The sequence below is a fragment of the Hemicordylus capensis genome, chromosome 2 (assembly GCF_027244095.1).
Source record: "Hemicordylus capensis ecotype Gifberg chromosome 2, rHemCap1.1.pri, whole genome shotgun sequence".
Classification (NCBI taxonomy): Eukaryota; Metazoa; Chordata; class Lepidosauria; order Squamata; family Cordylidae; genus Hemicordylus; species Hemicordylus capensis.
The window spans coordinates 1,364,981-1,389,003 of NC_069658.1; the positions used below are offsets into that span (position 1 = coordinate 1,364,981).

Here is a 24,023-nt window from a genome sequence, read left to right on the forward strand (position 1 = left end):
TCCATTTATACCTGCCCTCTGTTTCCTGTTCTTCAACCAGTTACACATGAACCTGTCCGCTTATCCCATGACTGCTAAGTTTCCTCAAGAGCCTTTGGTGGGTAACTTTATCAAAAGTGTTTTGGAAGTCCAAGAATACTATGTCAACCGGATCACCTTTACCCACACTTCTGATCTCAGCTCCCACCCCCCAGACTTCCACCCTCCTGGCACCCCACTCTTCCCCCCCCCCCATCTCAGCCATGGTCCTCTCTTACTTGACTCAGGAATGTGCTGAGGCCTGCAGACACCACTTTTGCTGCTGCTGCTATGCCCTCCCCCCCCCCCCGCCCAATGGTATTTCAAAAGCCAGAAGCGAAGGGAGCAGAAGGACATGTGGAGGAGGAGGAGGAGGAGAGAGCCTGGGCGAGAGCAGGGTAAGGCAGACACTTCACCTGGCTTAATGAGCCCGACAGCCAAGACCCTGAGACTCAGAGAGTGCTGCTGCTGGGCCCGGGGCAGGGGGTGAGGGGGAGAGGGTCAGGAGGAGGAGATCACAGCACAAACTCGGGAGCCAAGCAGAAGAGAGAGCTCTGATCCCTTGTCTCCAGCTGCTCGTTCTGAGATGCTGCTCCTTCCATGGAGAAGGAAACGAAACCCTGGAACAGAAAGCCAAAGCCTGCCACTTCCCTCTGCCCTGGAACAAGCTGGCAAGGAAGGCTGTGCTGCTCTGAGAGGTGCTGGAGCCTGGAACAGGCATCACGTGTGTGTGTGTGTGGGGGGGATGCTGGAGGGATGTGAAGATGCCTCATCTGGGGACTAGCAGCGGTGCTGTGCTCTAGAGACGGCCCTTTCCCCCCTCCAGGGTCTCAGCAGGGATGCGAGACAATGGAACATAAGAACACAAGAACAGCCCTGCTGGAACAGACCCAAGGCCCGCATCTAGTCCAGCATCCTGTTTCACACAGTGGCCCACCAGATGACGCTGGGAGCCCACAGGCAGGAGTTGAAAGGGGCATGCCCTCTCTCTCCTGCTGTTACTCCCCTGCAACTGGTACTCGGAGGCATCCTGCCATTGAGGCTGGAGGTGGCCCACAGCCCTCCAACTAGCAGCCGTTGATAGACCTTTCCTCCATGAAGTGATCCAAACCCTTCTTAAAGCCATCCAGGTGGTTGTCTGTCACCACGTCTTGTGGCAGAGAATTCCACAAGTGGAGTATGCATTGTGTGAAAAAGTACTTCCGTTTGTTGGTCCTAAATTTCCTGGCAATCAGTTTCATGGGATTATGGGGCAGCAGCCCATCCTGTGCCCAGAGGCCAATCTAGCACCAAGCCACCCCCTCAAGAGACAGAGGCTGGCTGTCATTTGCAGAAAGAAGGACAGGCCAGTCTAACTAACCCGGGGCCACTTTGTTCCACTGGAGCTGCAGCTGCCATTGATTCATGCATGTCACTTTCTGGGAGAATGTCCTGGCACATAGTGCCCCTCTGTGCCAGTTCCCAATAAACACTTGGCCTCTGACTGGACACTCCCCGGGGCGCCTGCCTGCCTTCCTGGGCTTGCCAGACAAAACAGGCGCATATCTTTGGTCTTATATGGAAGGGCAAATCTTCTTAGGCAGCTGCAACAGGGTATAGGAATGCGACAAATATTTATATACCGCTTTTCAACAGAAGTTCCCCAAGCGGTTTCCACAGAGAAATAAAAACAAAAATATGAAGACGGCTCCCTGTCCCCAAAGGGCTCACAGTCTAAGAAAGAGACACAAGATAGACACCAGCAACAGCCACTGGAGAAGGGATGCTGTGCTGGGGATGGCTAGGGCCAGTTGCTCTCCCCCTGCTAAATAAAGAGAACGGCCACTTTTAAAAGCTGCTTGTTTGTTCAGCTGAGCTGGGGGCGAAATGAACTCACTAGGATTTAATTCTGAGTCAACATGCTTAGGCTTGTGCAGCTGGTTGTGTGGCCCTTGACGAAGTCGCTTGCATGGTGTCCCGTAGCTAGGAAAGGCTGCTCTGCTGCCGGGCCAGATCCGAGGTCTCTGGAGCCAGAACACCTGGCGCTCCTCCTCCCTCCTCTTGCAGTCCTATGCATGCTGAGGGTGCCAGCCATGCTGTAGCACCAGGTCAGGCAGAGGTCCCTTCCACGGATGTCTCCTGCAGACACCACCTCCGGCTCTCTTGGTGCAGAGATGCGTTGGGCTCATCACTCATGAGGATTAGGGATCTTTCTCCGCTGGCTTCGGCACGGTGGTCAGGGCACCAAAGGTCCTTTGGCAGAGGCGGAGCGCCGTTTCGGGAGGTCAGGCAGGGGGCGACTGGCCGCCTTGTTCATGGTGCCTCACCCACTGGGCTGCCGACTTTGAGGCCTTCTGGTGCCAGGCAAAGATTACCTTTTGTTTGTCCCTGGCCATTCCAGCATATGGCGCAGCTGGTGTTAGGACGAACGTCTTATGGCATCACTGGATTTTAGTGGTGGTTTTTGCAATTTCCTTGTTTTTAATTGGCTATCTTGCGACTTACGGGCAGTGCATGCATTGATAAACGAATAGCTCTGTGCCCCTGACTGAGCGCAGTCAGATTTACTTCCCAATAAACACCATTAGGGTCGGCTGTATGGCCAGCTTCGCCAAGACCAATGGGGCTTGAAGTTTAGCAGCTTCTCACCCGGCAGCCTGTTCTACCCCTGCTCTCTGCTGCCTTCATTTCTGCTCCCTTCTGGAGTATTCCGATTGTCAGCTTCTCGGGGCAGGGACTTCTCCCCGTCTCAGGACATGCTGTCGTTATCTTCCTATCTGGCCGGCCTGAGCAACCCTCCCCAGCCCACGTGGATCTCGCCCCCGCCCACCGAGTGGGCGGAGCATCCCACCTCGAGCAGGCTATTCAGCAGGGCCTTCCATTGTGACGTCACGGGGCTTCCAGAAGGCTCCCGCGGGTTTTCTTTTGGAAGGCACGTGCGGTGGCAGCCAATCAGCGGCGAGTGCCAGCCGCGCCCGCGCGTGGCAGAGGGCGGGGCGGCCTCTGTGTCTCCGGCTCCGTCGCCTAGAAACCAATGACAGCGGAGAATGGGACTGACTGACAGGCGACGTGGCCAATGGACAGTGAGCAGAGTGGGCGGGGATGCGGAGGGGCGGGGGCCGAGCCGAAGGGGACGGTCGGTGGGCAGGTCCTAGGGCGCCCTCCCGCCCGCTCTCTCCCGAGAACGGTGCCTTTGCGAGATGGGCATCGCCCCTGACCAATAGGGGGATGAGGGCGGGGCGGGGGGCGCCGTTGCTAGGCAGGGGCGGGCCCCTGGGCATGCCAGTTGCCCCGGCGGAGGGACCGAGGAGGGAGACGAGGCGGCGGCGGCTGCGGTGAGTGGCGGGCCGGGCCGGGCCGGGGGCGGAGGAGCGGCGCCCGGCCGGGAAGGGTCGAGGGCTCCCCGGCGCTCAGCGGGGATGGGGGCCCGCTCAGCCTCACCCCCGAGCCCGGTGGAGGGGCCTGGGTGTGCCCCCTCCCAGTGGGGCAGAGCGAGAGGGCAGCGGGGCTCCCCTCCCCGGGCGGGCCTGCGGGGGGGGGGAGGCTCAGGCTGGAGGTCCCGCCCCGCGGGGGGCTTGCTGAGCGGCGCCCCTCCAGCCCCCCGCGAGGGGAGGAGTCTGCCCCCCCTGCTGCTGCGCGGTGGCGTCGGGGGGGGGGGTCCCCAGGCCTCGCCAGCCCCTCCCTGGGGCGGGGGCGGCAGCAGCAACTGCTCCTCCCTCTCCTCCCCCCAGCGCGGGGCGAGGAGGACGAGGAGGGGGCTGGTGGTGGTGATGATGAGGATGGTGGTGGTGGTGGTGGGCGTGAGGAGGCGGCGGCTGAATCAGAGCGGGGGGGCGGGCGGGCGAGGAGCAGCAGCAGCAGCAGCAGCCTCGGGCTCCGCCGCCTGGCAGTGCCACTTCTGCTGCTGCTGCTGCCGCCGCCGGGGGACGGGCTGGGCTGACGGGCTCGGCATTCCTGGCTGCCTGCGTGTGCGCCCCTCCGCTGCCGCCGCCTCTCGCCACGCTTTGCCCAAACTTGGGCTTGGAGCAGCGCCTCGGTCCGGGACTCGCCGCCGCCGCCATGCCCGCCATCCTGCTCTTCTGGAGCCGCGTGGAGAGGTAGAGCGGGCCGGCCGGCTGCGTGGAGAAGCTTCCCTGGGGCTTTGTTCTCTCCCCGGCGGGGCGGCGCGTGCCCGGGCAGGGCTGGTGGAGCCCCTGGGGCGGGGGGCTCGGCTCGGGCGCCGCCGCCGGGGCAGGGCAAGCGGGGCCGGCGGAAGCGGCTGGGTCTCCCCTCCGGGCTGAGGGTCGGAGGAGGGCAGAGAGGGGGCTTCGCCCTGCGAGCAGCTGCCTGCGGGAGCCTCTCGGACCCGGGCCGGCAGCTCTCCTCTCCCTGCTGCTCCCTAGGCGAGCGGGCGCCGGACGGACGGCGCGGGGAGCTGACCTGCCTGGTGCGCTTGGAGGGGACCGGGCTGTCCGTAGAGAGCCCTGCCGGGGTGCCGGCGCCCTTCCCGCTAACTCTAATGGGGGATCAAAGAGCGGGGCCGGGGTAGTCGCCCTGCTTGCCATGCCCGAAGGACAGCCCCGGAGGGGGCCGGGCTGGCTGCCTCGTGTGGGGCGGCTAGCCCGGGAGAGGCCGGTGCTTCTGGTAATGACCAGCGCTGCGGGGGGGAGAGGGCGGTGGGGTGGGTGCTGAAGTGTCCGGCAGGAGGAATCCTCCCCTGTCCAGCCGGGACAGGTTGCTGGAAGATCCATTCCTGGATCCGTTCCTGGCATGCTAGGCAGCGGTGGCGGCAGAGGTGCTGCAGGGATGGGATCCCCCTCTGCTCTCCCTTCTCCCTCTCCCAACCTCGAAAGGCAATGGCCTGCTGCCAGTTCCCTGAAGAGAGCAAGTTGCTCCTTCTCCAGCTGGACTCTGGGCTCTGTCCTCTTCTGCTCCTCCCTTCTCACTTGGAGGGAGCGCATCAACAGGCCGTCCTGTGTGGGGGGTTCTGTATTAGCTGCCTGGTTTCCCTGCCCCATTTCCCGACCAGCTTTCCTGAGGCTGGGTTTGTCTGGGGTGAATGGAAGGGCAACCCCCACTCCTTGCTCATTGGGCGCTGTGACTGGGGCACCTGCCGGTGCGAACCAAGACCTGCTATTCAACCTGAGCTGGCGGCAGGAAACCAATTGGAAGAGGAATCCTGGCTGTCGAGTGATTTCATTGAGTATTTTCTGTGGCAGGGAGGGGGCAGCGGGATTCGCACAAAGGGAAGGTCTCTGGGAGGCTGTCTGATGCGCCGCCGGTCCCTGCTTTCTCTTTGCCCAGGGCGCCTCTCCCTCTCCTCCCCAATAGCTGGCCCTGGAACTGGGGTGGGGGTTGTGTCCAGCGCCCTTCCTCGGCGGCACTGTTAAAACCGGGCTGGCTTGTGCTCGCGTTCTGGTGCTGCCGCTGCCTTTGTCTCGGGCAAGGGTTGGGCATCTCTTGCCAGTGTATTTGGAAGGTTGGACCTGCCGGAGCCATGTTCAGAATCAAGCTAGAGCCTTTAAAAATTAGCACTTGGGCCATGAATGTCTTTGTGAAGTTCCGGTAAGTGGCTGTGCCTCCCTCTCCCTCGCTTGTCCGTGTGTGCCATGTTGGGTGATGGTCGTTTGCCGGCATCCATTTTTGTCTCCTGAGCAGTCTCTGACATCCTTGGCTGTGTGATGAGTTGGAAGTCTGAGATGCACGGGCACCTGTGCCTCATGGCAGCAGTCGGGAATGTTGACACCTTCCTGCCCTAGCTCTGGCTCTGCCCCCGTGTGTGGCTTGGAATCCACCTGTGCTGTGGAGGGGCTTGTTGCTTAGGCTGGAGGGTGCTCAGTGCCCCCTGCAGTTCCTAAGCCTCTCAGAGGGTTTCCGGCAGGAGCTCCAGTAGAAGCCTTCTGCTTCGTGTGGGTTTCTCCATAGAGGGTGCTGATGCCGCTAAGGGGAGAAATGGCTTTTGGTTCTCCCTTTAAAAAAAATGGTTCTGTGGCTGAGAGATTCCCCAAAGTGTGTCACTCTGGTGAAAATGTAGAGCTGGCTCCAGGTGTGTGGGAGGGGAGTTGATCTGAGGACAGTGTCGTGTTCTACCAAAGTCTGTGTGGGGTGCTGCTCCAAGAGGATGGCCAGGCTGCAGTGTGACCTACAAGCCTTGGCAGCGTTCCCTGCAGTCTGACGTCAGGCAGCCCCCGCTCTCTCTCGGGGAGAATCTCTTCTCCCTTCTTCTGCTGTCAGAGCCTCCACTTGCTGTTCTGTGCAAGGAGCTGAGATGGAGCAAGGAAGGGTGGCTGATTAGCTGGGCTGGGGGGATCTCTCCCCCTCCCTCACCCCCTTTCCCATTTCTTCTGCAGCAGCTTGCTCAGACCAAGGGCTGCAGGATGGGCCGGGGTGCTGTGTTCCCTGCTCCGGGGTCCCCGTCAGAAATGCTTGGAGAGGCTTGTGCGGCTGGGCCCTCCTGGAGTCCCCTGTGAGGCAGCCCGCCAGCCAGGGCTGGCGTTCCTGTAGCCCCCAGGGCAGTGGAGAGAGGGGCCGCTGCCGGGGCAAGCAGGGAGCCGAGTAGCCTGGTGGCAAAGAGATGGCCAGTGGCTGCTGGCTTGGCAGCAGGGCTTCTGCAGCCGGAGTGGGGTCTGGCTCTTTAGGGCTCTCCTGCCACTGGGTGTCCTTTAGGGAGAGTTCCAAGACGGGGGCTAAGATTTGTTGGCCAGGAAGGACCACCAAGCGGATCTCGGGGAGATACAGTCCCTACTGACAGCACCACTTTGGCTAAGGGTGGGACCCATCAGGCTCCGTGGCTTGCTTGCCTGCCCCTCTCCTGCCCCTCACACCAGTGCTCCTTCGCTGCCCCCTGTTGGTGGGGCAGCCTATTCCCATCCGGAAGGTTACCCTTCTGGTTGTGTGGCGGGCACAGCTACATTGTGGGATCCGGCCAGCAGCTGAACTCCCCGTCAGTCAGTCCTTGGGTAGGTCTCTGCTACGGAGCTCAGCCCCTTCTAGGGGTTGTGGTTACTGGTTTGGCATGCTCCAGAACTGACTGCAGGCCCTAGGGATGAAGCAGCCTGGCCTTTAAGCCCACCTCCTGTAGGCTGCTGTGCCTGCTGGCCCCTCCGTGCCCAACAGTAGCCCTCCCACTGTGCCACCCAAGCGTGGGTGGGGCTGAGGTGCCGGTTCCTGCTGCCCCCCCCCCCGCTGGATACTTATTTCCAGCTACTGATCTCACTAATTAGCACAGGGCATTGCTGCTGCTGCTGCTTCTGTGTCAGCAACGCTCACTCACTGGGGTGCCTGCGCTCTCGCCTCCCTCCCTTCTTCAGAGCTGCACGAAGACGCCTCCCCAGGAGCAGCGGGCTGAGTTGACTCAAGGGCTGCTCTGGATGTGGCTATGTGTCAGCATCTGGCGGGGGGGCACCCACGGCTGGCTTCCACCTGCCTGGCTGGGTGGCAGAAGGGAGGGAGGGGCTCTGCAGCCAGCAAGACTGTGCTGGTGGTGTGCGCACGCGGACCCCTCCCTGGAAACAAAGTGGCCCAGTTCTTCTCCAGCGGCTGCTCCAGAGCATCGTGGGGACTTGCATCTGGTAACCGGCTCCAAAGCCAGAGGCAGCCCACTCCGCAGCTCTCCTCTCCCTGATGGCTCAAGGCTCCTCTTCAGAGCTTTGGGCCAGGCTCCTCCAAAAAGGGAGAGGAACCGTGTGGCTCGGGGTGGGGGCGGGGCGGGGCGTTGGCCTGCTCCGGGTGGCCAGCACTCTGTGGGCCTCGAGGGAATAACAGTGCCCTCCCTCCCTCCCTCCCCAGCAGTGCTGGGATGGTCCAGCCCATCCTGGGTCATCTGGGCCGTGGAGGTGACAGAGGTCCATCGTGCAATATGTGATTGAAGAGGAGCCTTGGGAAGGGACACTCCCCCCCCCCCCACGCCTTGCTCAGGGTACTTTGAAGGTCAGGTGAGCTGGAGGAATAGCCCTGAAGGAGATACAGGTTTGGGCCTGTCTAGATGAGGAGGGCCGGCTGTATCCTGTGCGGTGAGACAGAAAGGAGCGAGCCTTGGAGGCTGAGAAGTTGCTTGAAAATCCTTGGCCCTTTAACAAATGCCTGGTAAGCCCAGAGAGGCTACAGAAACCTAGAGGAATTGGGGGGGGGGGAGGAGGAGGCTGGATGGGTTGAGAACAGCCGGCAGGCAGGACCAGGACCAGGGCTGGGGGAAGTGGGGATTGGCTTCACGGTTCCCTCTCACAGGGATTCCCAGATGTTGTTTGCTACTACAACTCCCAGCATCCCCAGCTGCAGTGGCCTTTGGCTGAGGATTCTGGGAGCTGTAGTCAACAACATCTGGGGATCCCTGTGAGAGGGGACCCTGCTGCTGCTGCTGCTGTGTGTGAACTCCAGCAAGATGGCTCAGTTCCTGGGCCAAATGCATGGATGTGGTGGCCATGCTTGGGAACCTCCTCTGGCTACCTGGTTGGCTGCCCTTGGGGCCAAAACAGATGTGGCGCCACCATCTGGTGAGCGTGAGGAGCACCCCTCCCGGCCTCCTTCCCAGCCTTGGAGCAGGAGAAGTGGACAGCCGTAGCAATCCCGGCCTCGGCATCTTGGTGTTGCTGGCCTCTGGAGCACTTGGGCCATGCCGGAAGGGAAGGCAGCTGGGCGTGTTTGACCAGCAGCCACCCCGTTGTGGACCCCTGAGTGATGCGGAAGGCTTGCAAGCAGCCTCTGCCTCTCCACGCGGAAACTCTTCTATCCCACTCTTTTTGGCAAAATCAGCCAGAGGCTTTCAAATGTGAAGAATATCCGGAAACTGCCGCTGGGGCAAAACGCGGCAGCTAGGGTTTTATCCAGAGCTGCCCAATGGGAGCACATCACCCCCATTCTGAAAGAGCTGCACTGGCTGCCAGTTTGTTTCTGGGTCCAATTCAAGGTGCTGGTTTTGACCTTTAAAGCCCTTAACGGTTTGGGCCCGGGATACCTGAGGGACCGCCTGCTCCCAAGGGTTGCTGCCCACTTGACGAGGTCATCTGAGGGGGCTCTGCTCCGGGTGCCGACAATGAGGGAGGCTCGGCTGTCGTGCACATGGGACAGGGCCTTCTCTGTTGCTGCCCCCAGACTCTGGAATGCTCTCCCGGTGGCCATTTGCTCCTCGGACTCCATCACAGTTTTTAGAAAGCGTGTTAAATCTTGGCTTTTTATCCAGGCTTTTACATGAGTGTTTTTATTGCTGCTTCTATGTGTTTTTACCTATGTATAGTTTTTATGCTTGTATTTTTTATAGATTTTAAATTTGGTTTGTTTTTATATTTTCAGCTTAATATTTTTATTGTCATTTTATTGTATGTTTTTTAAACTCTTGTAGACCGCCTTGAGATTGTTTTTAATGAAAGGTGGTATATAAATAGTAATAATTAAAAAAAACTCTACAAGGACACTAAGGTCTCTAAAATAGCTGGCAGAGGGGCTGGGCTTTGGATTGGCACAGCAGCTGATTGGGAGGTTGGCCTGCAGGCTGCTTCTCAGGAGTGAACGCTGGCAAAATTACTGGACTTCGTGATGGGCAATGCGGAGAGGGTGGTAAATGGGCTTCTCTTGATCCCATGTGCTGCAAGTAGCATGCTTGGAACAGAAAGAGGGCTGCCTGGGACCCGTGAAGACTTCATTAAATAACTCTGCCACTGAAGAGCCCAGTTTAGGTTCCAGGGTTAAATGTCTAGGTGCCATGGCTCCCTGGCACCTGGGATTTGCCAAGCCTGCCCTAGGGTGCCGCGCCATGCCTTGCCCCTTCTTTGGGGCCACCTGCAGCCCGGCAAAAGTCTTCCTGTTCCATCAGGCCAGGCCTTGAATAGCTCTGTTGTCTAATTTCTGCTTAGTTCTTCCATTTTTGGAGCTGCTCTGATGGTGTTTGACCTGATACGATGTCTGTGTTTCTGTGCTCCTTGGTATGGTTTTTGCAGCTAGTTTGTGCTGTTTGATGCCTTGGTGTTTTAGTTAAATGAAAAAGGCAGGACAGAGATGTTTATAATAAAGATCTCGTGGACAGTTTCTGATCTCGCTTGTGAATTCTGTTGCTTATTATTTCTCAGAGGCAAAGATGGAGAGAATGATTATTGGTGGCTTTGGGGGCAATTGGGAGAGCTTTTGAGATGGCTAGAGGTTTGCACATAAACTCTGAGGTTACCTGAGCAAGACCTAGGTAAGGCAGACTTTGTGCGGAAGGAAGGACTCAACAGTGCATGGAGTTGGCAACAAGAGACGGAATGGGCGGGGAGAAGGTATCCCGGACTGTAGTGCTTCCCGTTCTGGAGTCCCGCAAGGCAACACACACATTTTCACAGGCTCTCTTTTGGAAGTTGGTGTAAGCTTTCAGGGCCACGATCAAGAGGCCAGGGTGGAAGTGTTTCTACTGGGGAAAGTGTGTGTGTGCTCTTCCCTCTCGGGTGACAGGGCTCTCTTACCCATGAGCCACTTAGACACGCTGCTGTCCATGTCCTGTTTGCAAAATGAGAATGGAAAGGCGGGGACTGGTTCTGGGGGTAAAAAATGGCGTTTGAGGCACACGCAGCACATCTCTTGGTGCTGACACACATGCAGAGGTCTCTGGTGACAGGCTGGTCAAGGTCACCCTGCCAGAGTCCTTGGAGAGCAGTGGGGCAGAGCTAGGCTGGGCACGGGGGTGGGGGGGGGTCGTAGTTCATTGGCCTCTGCTTTGCACACAAAAGTCCGTGGCAGCATCACCGGGTCGGGCTAGGAAGGGACGGTCAGTGTAGGCAATACGGAACTCGATGGTCTGCCTCGGTGGGAGAAGAGATGCGGCCTGCCTCGCATCTCACTTGCCCTTGGGGAGTGTGCGGCAGTGCTTTGCTTCCAGCTGCCCTCCCTGGATCTGCCCATGGGCCCCTTCTGTGTTCCCAGCCTGCTGCAGCTTTTCTCGGGGAATTGCAGACACTGTCTAGTTTCAGCCGGGCTAGCAAGCGCTTTAAAAATAACCTCCCACCATCGCAAGATGTCTCTGTCTGACAGCTCCATCCTCTGCCATCTTCCCGCTGGTACATGGTGGGGATGTGTCCCCATGTGAACTCCCAGCACTGTATTGTTTGAGAAGTTCTTCTAAGGCAATCTGCAGAAGGGGAGGACAAAGGGGCCCGGGGAAATGTCGCGAATTAACCTCTGCCGTCATGAGGGCTTGTTTCAGAGGCCTGGCACCTGCCCTCTTGCAACCTCAGTCGAGGCGGGGGGGGGAGGGAGTTCCCCCTCCAGAGGGCTGAATAGGAGCCAGTGGGAAGGGGGCTCTTCCTAGCTGGTGCTTGGGGGTGTGTTGTGGTAAACGTCGTTGGAGCAGTTGCTGTTCCTCTGTCCAGTCTGGGGGTTGCCAGCTCTTTCCCAAGACACCTTCCCCGCCGCACACCTATTTGTAGACCGAGGAGGCAGCCTCCCTCTCTGGTTACAGCATCACGTGGGGCCCTCCAAATAACAGCACAGCTGGCTTTTGCTCTGCACTCTGCCCCCGTTAATCTTGCAGAGGAAGGGTGAGTGAGCCTTTTTAAAATCCTCCCCCCCCCCGCGACCACGGTGGGGGCTGTGCTTTCCAGAATCATAGAAGGTTTCCTGCATCTCGGCTCCGGTGTGGGGAATGCTGTTTACCTCTCGGTAGCCCCGGCTGGAGTTTGCTTGCTGGCAGCAACCTGAACTCACGGTGCCTCGAGTTCTGGGGTGGGGAGTCCAGGCGGAGGGTTCTCCTTCCAGAAAGCTTGCTGCTTGCATCCCGGGGCACCCACCTCTCAGACCTCCCTCTTCCTTCTCTCAGGAATAAAGAGTCTGCAGCTGGGGCCGTCTCCACCATGGGGAAGGATTACTACAAGGCCCTGGGGATCCAGTCGGGGGCCAACGAAGATGAGGTCAAGAAAGCCTACCGGAAGATGGCCTTGAAGTATCATCCTGATAAGAACAAGGATCCCAACGCTGAGGAGAAGTTCAAGGAAATCGCAGAGGCCTACGATGTGCTGAGTGACCCCAAGAAACGGGCCGTCTATGACCAATATGGGGAGGAAGGTAAGGGGGAGTGGGGACTCTTCCCAGGCACTCTGCAGGCATCTTGCCGTTTGGCCGGGGGAAGCCCAGCTCTGGCTTCTGGCTCACCACCTCTTCCTGCCCAGTTGCAGACCCACACAGATCTAACGCCTCAACTTGGTCTTTGGCCTGTTGTTGTTCTAGTGAGCGTTCCTTGACTCTTTTTCTCTGTGTGAAACACTGCAAGGCATGCGTCTGGGGAGGGAGAAACTGTTCTCGAGGCTGGAGTGGGGAGGACTAGATCCAGCCTGGTTCTCAGCTGGTTACCTAGAAAAAGACCGTTTTAATGCCCTCATGGAGAGGGTGGGGCTCCTTCGGGGCTGGGCTGAGCAGGAGGAGCTGTGGGTGAAAACTCCTTCCCTGTGGCATGGCTGAGTCTTGGCTCGTGCCTCCTGTGGCTTCTCTGCTTCCTTTTCAGTACATGCTTCTGCTCTGTGTGTGTGTGTGTGTGTGTGTGTGTTTCAGAGCCTTTCCCAATTTTAGTAATAGCTCCTTGTTTCATAAGCAAGCCCAGGCTGTTGGCAGGGTGCACGGCAGGTTCTGCAACCCTCTTTTGCCAGGGAGGAGGAAGGGAGTTGGGAATAGCAGTGGTGTGAATCAGTCCAGGACTAGCTGAGCAGATCTGGGGTATCGGCCTCCAGTGGACTGGCCAGCCTTGTGCATCCAGATCCTGGTCCAGAAAATGCAAATTCTTTGACCTGGATACATTGTGCCAGTTTTGTAATCCAGATACTGGTTTTTACTTTTATTTAGCCTTCAACTAATTGGGAGATGGTGGGGTGGAGCTGAGAAGAATTGGCAGGGGACGTGGATATTGCGGTGGGGTGTACGGACACAAATGCCAAACCCCTTCCCTGCGAGAAGCCTTCTGTGGCCCCTCTCCCTCTTTGCCACCGTCTGATTTTTTTAAGAGGCATGCTACCTGTACTGGCCCCACTTTCCTGCATGCCCCCCTTTTCCCATTTCATCACGCCCTGTAAAGGCTAGAAACCTTAACAAAAAGAAAAAGTACTGGAGGGCAAAAGCTCTGAGCACAGCCAGTGGTGTTGGGGTTAGGGAAGGTTGCGTACTTCTTGGGGAAACGTTTGAGGAACCAGCAGTAGCTGCTGGCTGCTGCTGTGGCCCCCAGACACAATTGCGCTCAGCCAGATGTGCTGTCCTCTCTCTCTTGGCTGTGACTGGGCCACGTAACCGTGTCACAGTTGTGCCTGACAAGACAAAATTGCTGCCAAAAGCTGCAGTTTTCTTTCCTGGGGGGAATCGGAGTGCTTCTTGGAAAATGTCCAGGCTCAGTTGGAGAGAGCGATGGGCTTACACTGCAAGAGGAAATGGCCAGGGAGTGGGGAGGAAGTTGCAGCCCACTTGGGCCCTGCAGGTTGAGGCGAGAGCTCTGGCTGCTGAAAGGCCGGGGGTGAGGCAGCAGCAACTCTGTCCCCCCCCCGCCCCCGGGAGGCGAAGGAGCCCCCTTGGCTGCCGTTTCTGCTTGCAAAGCAGGAGCCGTCAAGGAGTCTGCACTTGGGAGCCTTTTGCAGCTGCAGGCCGGCTGCTCCCTGGGCCCCCGAGACTCCTGGCCTGGCTCAGTCCGTCTTGGGCACTGCTGCCGCCTTCCTGGGCTCTGCCTCCAATCACTTGCCCCACCACTTGCTCCTCTGGCAAAGAGGCCATTCTTAGGGTTGATGTCCCTGCTGGGGGTGAGGAGGGCCCTGGTCCGTAGATTGGGAAGGGCACAAAGACTGCCTGCTGCACCTGTCTGACTCGGGCAGGACTAGCCAACCCAGAACACACCCACAGGGGCTCATACGCTCCCTCCCGCAGTGGGCAGGTGAGCTGCCAGGCAAATGGCTGTGTGTGACTCGAGCCAGGGAGCCAAGCTGCACTCTGGCGGGGGAAGCCAACCACCATCCTCCTGGGCTCTCTGTCCAATCGGATCCAGCCTAAGTTCCTTCCAGGCTCTCAACTAGGCAACTGGTTATATTCCTCGCATGAGCAGGACCCAGCCATTCCAGTCGTCCTCTCATGGGTAGTAGCCCCCATGCCCCTCCCCTGCACTTGTTCCTGACAGTTCAGTGCGTCAGACACTCCTTCTCCTATGCTGTGGGAGATCTCTGTGAGATCTCAGTGAGGGTGGCACCCTCCACAAGTGTGTGGGCTGCCAGAAACGCCTTGCAAAACCCGACCTCCCTCTTTCTCTGGTGCAGTCCATTGACCGTCTGGCCTTGTGCTGAACCGTGGAGTTGAGAGGGGAGCCGCTCCGGGCCCTTTCCTTGGGGTCCCAGCACAAAGTGTGAAGAGTGCTGCTCCTCGTGCCCCAGAGCCCTGGGCCGTTTGGGAGGGAGGCTTGAAGACGCATTGCCCGTGGGGTGGGTGGGGGGGCTGCACAGAAGGGTTTTGGGCACTGCCAGAGACCTCCTCTTCCCCTGCAGCTAGGAAGGGCAGGTGGAATGGGCTGGGATGGGGGGAGGATCGGCCAGTGCTTGGCTGTAGGATCTTGCCTCTGCTATTAATCACCGAGAAGCAGAGTCAGTCCTGGTGACTGTCAGGGCATGAGCCTGTAAAGACTCAAATAAAATACAAATACCTCTTAACTGAAACTGTATACTAACTACCAGACTATAAAATTACAAAAATATATATTAAAATTACAACAAAACAGCCAGCAACAGAATAGTTAGGATAAAGCATTAAATACCACCAATTAGTTGACCTCTTCATTCGAACCCACCTTTTAAACTTCACACCATGTTTAGAGAGTGCGCTTTCCACATGCATGTTGTCCCTCAGGGATCTGCCCATCTGCCTTGTTAACAGTTTGCATAGATGTGTGTCTTGTATTGCACTATGGACCCAGATACCCTGCAGGTTGGAACTGCACGTGGGTGCAAACAGAGCACTTCCTATGCATCTCGGGATGCAGCAACTTGCTTTCCATAACGGGGTGCTTGGTTTCTGCCCTGCAGTTCTTTTCTGGGCCTCTTGACTGATGGTTCCGGTTCCTTCTCTTAGGGCTGAAGACGGGTGGTGGCTCCTCGGGCAGCTCAGGGAACACCTTCCACTACACCTTCCACGGGGACCCTCACGCCACCTTTGCCTCTTTCTTCGGGGGCTCCAACCCTTTTGACATCTTCTTCACCAGTGGCCGTTCTCGGGTGTTCAATGGCTTTGACCACGAGGACATGGATGTGGATGATGACAGTGATGATCCATTCAGCGCCTTTGGTCGGTTTGGATTCAATGGCATCAATGGGGTGCACCGGAGACACCCCGAGCCCATCCATATGCGTCGGAAGGTGCAGGATCCGCCGGTGGTCCATGAGCTAAAGGTCTCGCTAGAAGAAATCTACCACGGTGCTACCAAGCGAATGAAGATCACCCGCCGGCGGCTGAACCCAGATGGAAGAACGCTGCGGACTGAGGATAAGATCTTGAACATCGTCATCAAGCGTGGCTGGAAAGAGGGCACCAAGATCACCTTCCCCAAGGAAGGGGATGCCACACCAGACAACATCCCTGCTGACATCGTCTTCATCTTGAAGGACAAGCAGCATGCTCACTTCAGGCGGGATGGGACAAACATCATCTACACGGCCATGATCAGTCTTAAAGAGGTAGGCCCTCGGCTCAAGGCACTGGGTGTGGGGAGGGTCCCAGTAGGTTGGCCTTCTTAATGCGCCATGCTGGCGGCAGCCACTGGCATGTTCTGCCCCCTTTTCCTTGCTGTTGGTTGCCACTGTGGTCTCTCCCTCCACAAAGGAGGGAGCTGGATGGGGTTACACTCCCCCAGAAGGAACAGATACGCAACTTGCGAGTGCTCTTGGATCCAGGTCTCACTCTGGTATCTCAGGTGGAGGCCATGGCCAGGAGTGCTTTCTATCAGCTTCGGCTGATTCGACAGCTGCGCCCATTCCTCGGAGAGGATGACCTCAAAACAGTGGTGCATCAGCTGGTAACCTCCAGGCTTGACTACTGCAATGCGCTCTACGTGGGGCTGCCTTTGTATGTAGTTCAGAAACTTCAGTTCAAATGCGGCAGCCAGACTGGTCTCTGGGGTAACCTAGAGAGACCGTATTATGCCTGTCTTAAAACAGTTGCAATGGCTGCCGATATGTTTCCGGGTGAAACACAAAGTGCTGGTTATTACCTTTAAAGCTCTGAACGGCTTGGGTCCGGGCTACCGTAAAGCGTGCCTTCTTCTGTATGATCCCCATTGCACGGTGAGGTCATCTGGAGAGGTCCGTCTCCAGTTGCCACGAGTACATCTGGTGGCGACTTGGAACCAGGCCTTTTCTGTAGCCGCTCCTGGCCTATGGAATGCCCTCCCGGCAGATAATCTGCAGTTTAGGCTCACTGTCGACCTTTTAAGAGAGCCCTAAAAACTTCTTGGTTTGGCCTGGCCTTCCAGGGTTTCTAAATTGTTTCTAAGTATTTTTAATTGGTTTTAAATTGGCTTTGTTTTCATATTGTGTGTAGCACTGTCTTAAATGGTGTGTGTGTGTTTTTATGTCGTTTAATTAAAATTTGTTGTACACAACCCAGAGCCTGTGGAGGGGGCGGCAGCTCAGTGGCGGAGCACTTCCTCTGCTCACAGAAGAAAGTCCCCGGCGGCATCTCCATGCAGGGCTGGGGAAGACCCCTTCCTGCCTGAAACCTTGGAGTGCCGCTGCTAGTCAGAGTAGACAGTCCTGAGCTAGATGGACCGATGGCCTGATTTGAGAAATGCAGCTTCGTATTCTTCCAGCTGCCTTGCTGGTGCAGAGCCTCGTCCCTCCATTGTAAGCAGCCAAGGGGCTGCTACATTTCCCCGAATCAGCAGACACAAATATCTCAGATGTTTCTTTCCTTGCTGCTTTGTTTGGGCGCTGCAAGGTCAGAGAGAACGGAGGAAAAAGATAAGATTGCTGGTTCCCCATGTTTCCCCCCAGAGAGCAGGCCCTGGGAGAAAACAAAGGACATCTCAAGTGACTTCAGGCCTCTTGGCTCAGCTGGGTTTCCCTTTGGCAGGGCACATCCCCTGCGGGTGGGGTGGGGGGGTTGAAACCACATTGGAGCACACATCTTGGGAACAGAGAGGGAGAATGGGGGGTGGGTGAGTACCCTTCACTCGGCAGGCACCTGTGCCCCCGCCATGCACTTGGAGCACCCCAGAGCCTGGGCTTCCCTCCTTCCTGCCCACCCTACATGCCACTGGCACCCAGTTGGGATGTCACATGGACCAGGAATTGTGGCAAGGCAAACAAGGAGTTTGTCCATTTTTCTTTTACACAACTCTCGTGTGTTAAGTTGCCATCGGCCAATCTTGCCCCTTGGCTTGTACAGCTCACCAGCTTCTCTAGTCTATTGTGCTTACCCAGCACAGACATGGACTCTTGTGTGGCTAGGAGTGTCCTCCTTTCTGTAGGTTAGGCCGAAGGTCTGGGGTGCCCAAGGCCCCCCGGTGAGCTCCCTGGAGGAGCAGCATAGCAAAGGCCCAGACCCATCCATAGCATCTCTCCGACTTCTGATAAAGTTAGGGGAAGGTGATGGATCACCCTAGGGGAGGGATTCCCAGTCTTGGGTCTTTGGATCAAGAGGTTGGACTACAACCAGGGGTGGAGCCACCATTGGATGAACGGGCTCAAAGAACCTGGGCCGCCACCAATCAGGGCCCACGAGCGCAGCCCCAGACATGCCCCCGCATCTGACATTAGACGTGGGGGCGTTATTTTGGTCCCAACGGGGGCCATGCAGCCCCGTTCGGAGCCAAAATCGGCCCGCACTGCATTGGCAGCACGGCCAGAGTGACTCTCCCTGCCTTAAAGGCAGGGACCGCTGCTCCTGGTCTCGCTGCCAACACAGCAGGGCCGATCGATCTCCCTCCCAAATGGGGCCACTCGGTCTCTTTTAGGACAGAGATCGACCCGCGGTGCATTGACTGTGCGGCAGGGAGAGTTGCTCTGGCCCATGCTGCCCAACGCAGTGCGGGCCAATCTCCCTCCCAAACGGGGCCGCGTGGGGTTAGGGTTAGATGATGACATCACCAACTCTGCCTTTGAGGTGTCCCAATACCTGTAGCAAATTTGGTTCAAATAGGTGGCTCACAGGTTATCCCATTTGCACCTCAAATGTGTATCCACCTGCCATCTTAAATTGGGACAGATGACATCATCACATACTACACCATTGAGGTTTCCATATGTATCCCTACAACTGGGTCCAGTTTGGTTCATATTGGTCCAAGCATTGCAAAGTTGATTGGGGGACACAGACAGACACATGGACACACAAAATGCCCGGTTCTGTGCCCTCAAGCTCACTTTCCTTAAGGAAAATAGGCTAAAAAAGCCCTCCTGAGCCCAGTGGGCTGGCCCAGCTGAGGGGAGGACATGCGCATGCGTCTATGCATAGTTGTGCCAGTCCACTGGAGGAAATCCCAAAGCTACAATCCGAGTACCTGTGTTGGGGCCGACCAAACAGGCCCACCATCTTCAGCAGGCTTCTCTCCCGCTCAGGCTGGATGTTGAGCAAAGCAAAAGGCATTGGGGTGGGGGCGGGACATGGCAGAAGGGGCCTTGGGAGTCTGCCTCTTCTAGCGGTCCTCCTCGGATGGAGGGCAGGAGGAGCCGAGCAGACTCACGTTGGCTGGCCTCACTAGCTGCTAGACACGGCTTTGAGCTGGAACCAGGGGCAGGGCTGAAGCAGCCACCGAGGCAGCTCCTCAGTGTTTAGATGCTTGAAGAGATCTTCCACCAGCACATCCCTCTCTAGTTGGGGTGTGTGTGTGTGTGTGTGTGTGTGGGGTTCTGCTCAAGAGAGGCTGTTCCAAGATCTCCGCGCCTCCCTAAGAGCTAGAAAAGCTGCTCCTGACTCCCCCTCAATCCGTTCCAAGTGTCCCGGGCTCCTCCCGACTGTGCCTCCTTGCTCCACGCGGCTGGCCTGGGGTCTGCCGGGTGTGGCCTGTCGCTCGGCATCTGCTCCAGGCGTCCTTCCCCTGCCACCTTCTGTTCCTCCGGCATCCTTTCTGTAGGTGAGAGGAGTTGGAGCAGCATGCCAGGGCACGGCGTGGGGCTCTTGCCGGAAGGGCCACCAGCCTGGCTCGCTGCCACTTCCCTGTTGGGAGTGCCAAGGCCGAGCCTGGGTCTGGTCAGTGGGGTGGCGTGGGAATCGTCTGCCGCAGGGAGGGAGGCGGGCGGGCGGGCGGGCGGGCCTGTTGACGGCATGCACATGACTTGTGGTTAGGCTCAGACTAGCGCCTGGTCGAATGAGTGAAGAGCCGTGAGTGGGGGTGACCTCTCGGGGGATCTTGGGAGGAGGGGGGCAGCAGATAAAAAGCCCTTCCCTTTGAACCCCCCCCCCAAGCCTTTCGTGGGTCGAGGGAGGCTTCAGCTGCTTGAAAGGGGCCGGGGGTCTTGATGAGCCCCCCCCCCCCCCCCGAGGTCTCGCTGCTGACCTCCCTGTCAAGTGCTGGGTGGGATCCAGAGTCCCTGTGAAGAGAGGGAGCTCCCTTCGGCAGAGGCTCAGGACTGTCTGCCCAGACTGGTAGCGGCTCTGCAAGGTTCCAGGCAGGAGCCCTGCTGGGCCTGTATCTGGCCTGCTTTCCCAGCCGGCAGCGGTGCTTCCTAAGGCACCCCAGAGAGTGCCCCCCCAGCTACTTGGGGGCCCCTGCCTCCAGACGCCTCTTGCAGCTTCCCTGCTGCTTCTCTTGAAGACGGCAGGCACAGGACTCCTGCGCGTGCCATGGGAGGGGTAAACGGAGTGGGGGCTGCGGGGGGAGGGACGGACTTGGACCGGAGGGCCCTTGGTGGCCTGCTCAGGCCCTCGGCTTCTTCCTGGGTGCACCTGCCGAGTGTGCAACCCTGCTGCTTTCTCTGGCAAGCTGGGGAGTAGTGGGGAGGCTGGGGTCCGCCGCTTGCCTCTGGGCCCCTCCCCGCCCCGGTCTGCAGGAGCTGCTGAGGGGGAGGCTGTCGACTGCGTGGGTGGGGGCTAAGCCGGGGGCGCGGGCTAGGAGAGTCCCCGGGTTCTCCCTGGGCCGGAGGGCCCCCAAGCAGCTCCCTGCACTGGCACGTCCGGCCTCTTGGCTGCAGCTGGTCTGCCTGCAGCCTCCCTGCGAAGGGGCCTTCCCAGCCCCCACCCGTGGAGAAGTGCTGGCGGCTGCTGGGCCCTTCCTGGGCAGGGGCTGCTGTGGGAGGCTGCAGGCCCTGCACTCCTGGGGGGTGGGCTTGAGGAGGCCACCCCTGTGGTTAGAGTGTTGGACTAGGACCGGGAAGACCCAAGTTCAAATCCCCCTTCAGCCATGAAGCTCCCTGGGTGACTCTGGGCCAGTCATGGATCTCTCGGCCTAGCCTGCCTCACAGGGTGGTTGTGAGGATAAACATAGCCATGTACACTGCTTCTGGGCTCCTTGGGAGGAAGAGCAGGATAGAAATGTACATAAATAAAATAGCCGTCTGCATAGAAAAATTGAAGTAAATGAGCACTCCAAGCGGAGTGCTGTGTGGCTGCCACTGTTCCCTCTCAGGTGTGCGCATGTGCACATGCCCACATGTGTTTGGATGTCCGCTCAGTTCATTTTAGGTCCCGCTCAGGGAGGGCCCCACTCTGAATGCACACGGTGCGCACACGCGGCCTTGATCCTGCTGCCGCCCAGCACAAAACTCATTCTTCACACAGAGGAGACAAATGAGAGGGAGCCCTGGTGGCTGCCCTGCCAGGCCTCCTCAGAGCCAGGAGAAGAGGCGGCTGCTGGGAAGCTGGCCCTTCCTGGAAGGAGGCCCTCGCGCTTGGCTGTGAAGGCCGTTGCTCCCTCTCCTCTTCCTGCTCTCATAACCTTTTGGAGGCCGTTGGCTGTTGATGCACACAACAGCTGAGGGGACGCTGCAACCCTTGGCAGGCCGCCGCCGCCTCCCGCTTGGGTCATCTCGCTGGGGATTAGGCTCGGAAGCCCGTCTAAATTTAAGCACTGCTGCTGCCCTGCAAGGACTCGGCTGCGGCTCCCCTGGTCTGTGAGGGGCGGAGGCTGCGTTGCAGAGCAGGGCACCGTCTCTGGGGCCGGGTGCTTGTCCCAGGTCTCTGCCTCCCTGGGGACGGCAGGAGCCAAGCCAGGGCCTTGCACCAGACAGAAACCTCTGGGAAGAGGTTGCCATGTTGAACTTCCTCCGGCTCCTGGCCTGGGTTGCTGGGACGAGGCTGGCTCGGGACCCTTCGGGCGGCTGGGGCTGGTCTCATGTGCTCCCTCTGCCCCCCTCCTGTCTTGCAGGCCTTGTGCGGCTGCACCGTGAACATTCCCACCGTCGACGGGCGCGTCATCCCCCTGCCCTGCAACGACATCATCAAGCCCGGCACTGTGAAGAGGCTGCGTGGCGAGGGGCTGCCTTTCCCCAAGGTGCCCACCCAGCGCGGAGACTTGATTGTCGAGTTCAAAGTCCGCTTCCCGGACAGAATAGCCCCCCAGACCCGGCAGATCCTCAAGCAACACCTGCCCTGCTCCTAGAGCCCCCCCGCCCCGCTCCAGGCAGCAATACTTCCTTCACGCGTGTGTGCTGGCTGCGGTGCACGGGGCTGGGGCTGGGGCTGAGCCCGGCCCCCTGCTGCAAAGCGCTGCCCTCCTTCCCCCAGAGACTCTGGCCTGGCTTGTGTGCTCCTCTCCCTCTGGCTGGCTGCGAGTGGCTCCTCCTTGGGCCTGGCTTCCCTGCTTTGCGTGAGCCCAGAGCGGGCGGGCGGGCTGGCTCTCTCTCTCACTCGGCGGCAGTGCCGTCTGTGCAGGGTTTGGCTGGTGCAGAACTGCCTGTGTCACGCCGGGGAGAGGATCCGGGGGGGGGGGGGCGCCCTGCCTGCTGTAAATAGGACTCCAGCGCCTCTCCTGCGGATGCTCGGACCACCGCCTCTTCCTGCTGCTCCTCTCGGTGGCTGGGTCAAAACGGCAGCCCGGGCTTGTTCTCCAGGAGCGGAGCCAGTTCTGCCCCGGGGCCACAGTGTCCGGTGGTGCCCAGCCTGCGCGGTGTGGAGCGGAAGACCTCCGGTTCTCTCCCTCCCTCCCTCGGCCGCCTTCGTTTTGAAGCACACAGACAATCTTGGCTCTGCAAAGCCCGGCCAGGCCAGGCTGCTCTCCTGGGGATTGCCGAGCCTGCTGGCAAGCCGAGCCCTTGTTTCTCCCCTGCAAGGCCGGAGGCAGAGCGGAGAGCCAGCCGCGTCCGTGGTCTCCTTGCCAGGCCTCTTTGAATGGATGCTTCCTGTGTTTATTATTAATAGAAAGCTCATCAGGATGGTCTCTTGCTCTTCACTTCGGGTTTTCCAGTGTGGTTCATCCTCTCTCTGGGGGTGGGGTGGGGTGGGGGATAACTCTCCCCTCTGCTGTGTGAAGCAGCACGATGGGGATCTAGGCATTAAAGTTCAGAGCCAGAGTCCAGGAGGGAGGGGCTGGCAAGTTCTTGGGGGCAAGGGAGGACCGTGTGTGTGTGTGTGCTTGAATGTGTGTGAGTGTGTGTGGGTGCATCTCTTTCAGAGAGCCAAAAGGGCTAGGCCAGGGTGGGCAAGAAGGTTGCCAGATCTGCTTGGGTGATGGAGTGTTTAGAGGCTGCATTTAAAAACAAACACCCCACCCTACTTTAGAGGGGAAGTTTTAAAGTAGTGTTTCATGCCTTGGTCAGGTGCGCCTTGCTCCGCTTGCAGGGACAGCTCTGGGAAAATAACAGGCTAGTGGGGGGCATGACTCTGATCAGGTTCCGAAACCGTCTCGCCACCCTGAAATACAATGTGGTGCCAAATCTCTTGTCCACAGGATTCCCGACTTTCCGTTGGGGTTTGAATGGAAGTATTTATTCTGACTTGAAGCGGGAGGCTGCCTGAGGGTTCCTCTCGGCCCGCTGCTGTTTCGCTTGTTCCTGGGTCCGGGGAGACTAGCGGCCTTCACTGCAGCTGGGCTTTGCAGCGGGCACCGAGCTAACTCTCTTCGATCTGTTGTAGGAGGACGGGCTGCGTGCCTACACAGCACACTGCCGCTTCCTGTATAGCTGTACAGAATCTAACAGAGTCCTTTTAATGTGCAATTTTTTGGAGAAGATTAAAACTCTTAAAGCAGTGTTGAACTGATCAACCAGTTCCTACGGTTATGACAATGCCTTTTTGCCCCCTCCAATGTGTGTGTTTTAAATACAAAAAAAACTCTTGAGGCTGGTTGTGCTGCTGAGGCAGAGGAGCGTTGGGCGTGGAGGTGGCAGCGCCTTTGGGGTTTTTCCCGATTCAGGGAGACCCCGAGTGCTTTTATAGCCGTTTTTTGGTATTTCTTTCCTCCTCTTTTGTAATGTCCTGTATTAATAATATTTAAAAAGAATAAAGTATTTTAAAAATAATGGCGGTGTGTGATCCTTGAGTTGCAAGTGAGGAGACTGTGTCGGAGGGGGAGCTGTGCACGTCTGCAGCAAGAGCCTGGGTGTCTCCTTGCAGCAGGCGCCGCTTCTGGGCACCAGAGCCCTCTTGGCCGCCTGATTTGGAGGGAACTTCCGTTTTGGCAGGAAGCCGCCTTGCTTCTCCCTTTTGACAAGTCCCCTCATTTGTGAGAAGTTGCCTCTCGAAGTCTTCCTTGGCACTGCTGAACTTCATCTCACCATGGTGTGTGTGCCCCCACACACGCTCACTACATTCTGCATTTCCTGCCCAACGGAAGGAAGACTACCTGCTGGTCTCCCATCCAGGCCTAGGGCCAGCTGCAGACTTGCTTAGGGTCGGCAAAGGTGCCTGTGCTGCATGCTTTCGACCAGGGGTGGCAGGCAGAGACTTCCATAACACACCGAGTCCTGGCCTGCTTGGCTGTGCTCTAGGAGCCCCCTGCGTGCAGCTGAGGAAGGGTGGGCTTGTCAAAAAATCCCCGGCCAGCCCTGCTGCTGTGCTGTGGTCCGTGTGTAATGACTGAGCTAGATAGGAGCCCATCCCTGGATCAAGGCAGCTTCCTCTGCTTAGCTGAATGTTAATTCGCCTTTTCCATGCTTATTATTTTATTTAGTACACTTCTATACTGCCCCATACCCCCAAAG

General features: G+C 58.2%; 1 protein-coding gene across 4 annotated transcripts; it reads left to right on the forward strand.

Moving 5' to 3' along the window:
* Positions 1–3,142: 3,142 nt before the first annotated feature.
* DNAJB5 (DnaJ heat shock protein family (Hsp40) member B5) lies at positions 3,143–23,342 on the forward strand. 4 transcript variants are annotated; one of them, XM_053298971.1, is made up of 4 exons: positions 3,154–3,332; positions 11,759–12,003; positions 15,025–15,626; positions 21,251–23,342. In XM_053298971.1, exons 1-4 carry the CDS (start codon positions 3,226–3,228, stop codon positions 21,482–21,484), a joined length of 1,188 nt encoding a protein of 395 aa, XP_053154946.1. In that variant the 5' UTR covers positions 3,154–3,225; the 3' UTR covers positions 21,485–23,342. The 4 variants fall into 4 exon arrangements, with proteins under 4 accessions (XP_053154949.1, XP_053154946.1, XP_053154948.1 ...); XM_053298973.1 differs by lacking the exon at positions 3,154–3,332 and adding an exon at positions 3,838–4,094; XM_053298972.1 differs by lacking the exon at positions 3,154–3,332 and adding an exon at positions 5,208–5,541.
* Positions 23,343–24,023: the final 681 nt, after the last annotated feature.

Bases quoted from the DNA above. Each gene is read 5' to 3' on its own strand.
- DNAJB5 (XM_053298971.1), top strand. From the start codon at position 3,226: ATGAGGGCGGGGCGGGGGGCGCCGTTGCTAGGCAGGGGCGGGCCCCTG. The intron at 12,004-15,024 runs GTAAGGGGGAGT...TCCTTCTCTTAG, and splicing joins TGACCAATATGGGGAGGAAG to GGCTGAAGACGGGTGGTGGC. The intron at 15,627-21,250 runs GTAGGCCCTCGG...CCTGTCTTGCAG, and splicing joins CCATGATCAGTCTTAAAGAG to GCCTTGTGCGGCTGCACCGT.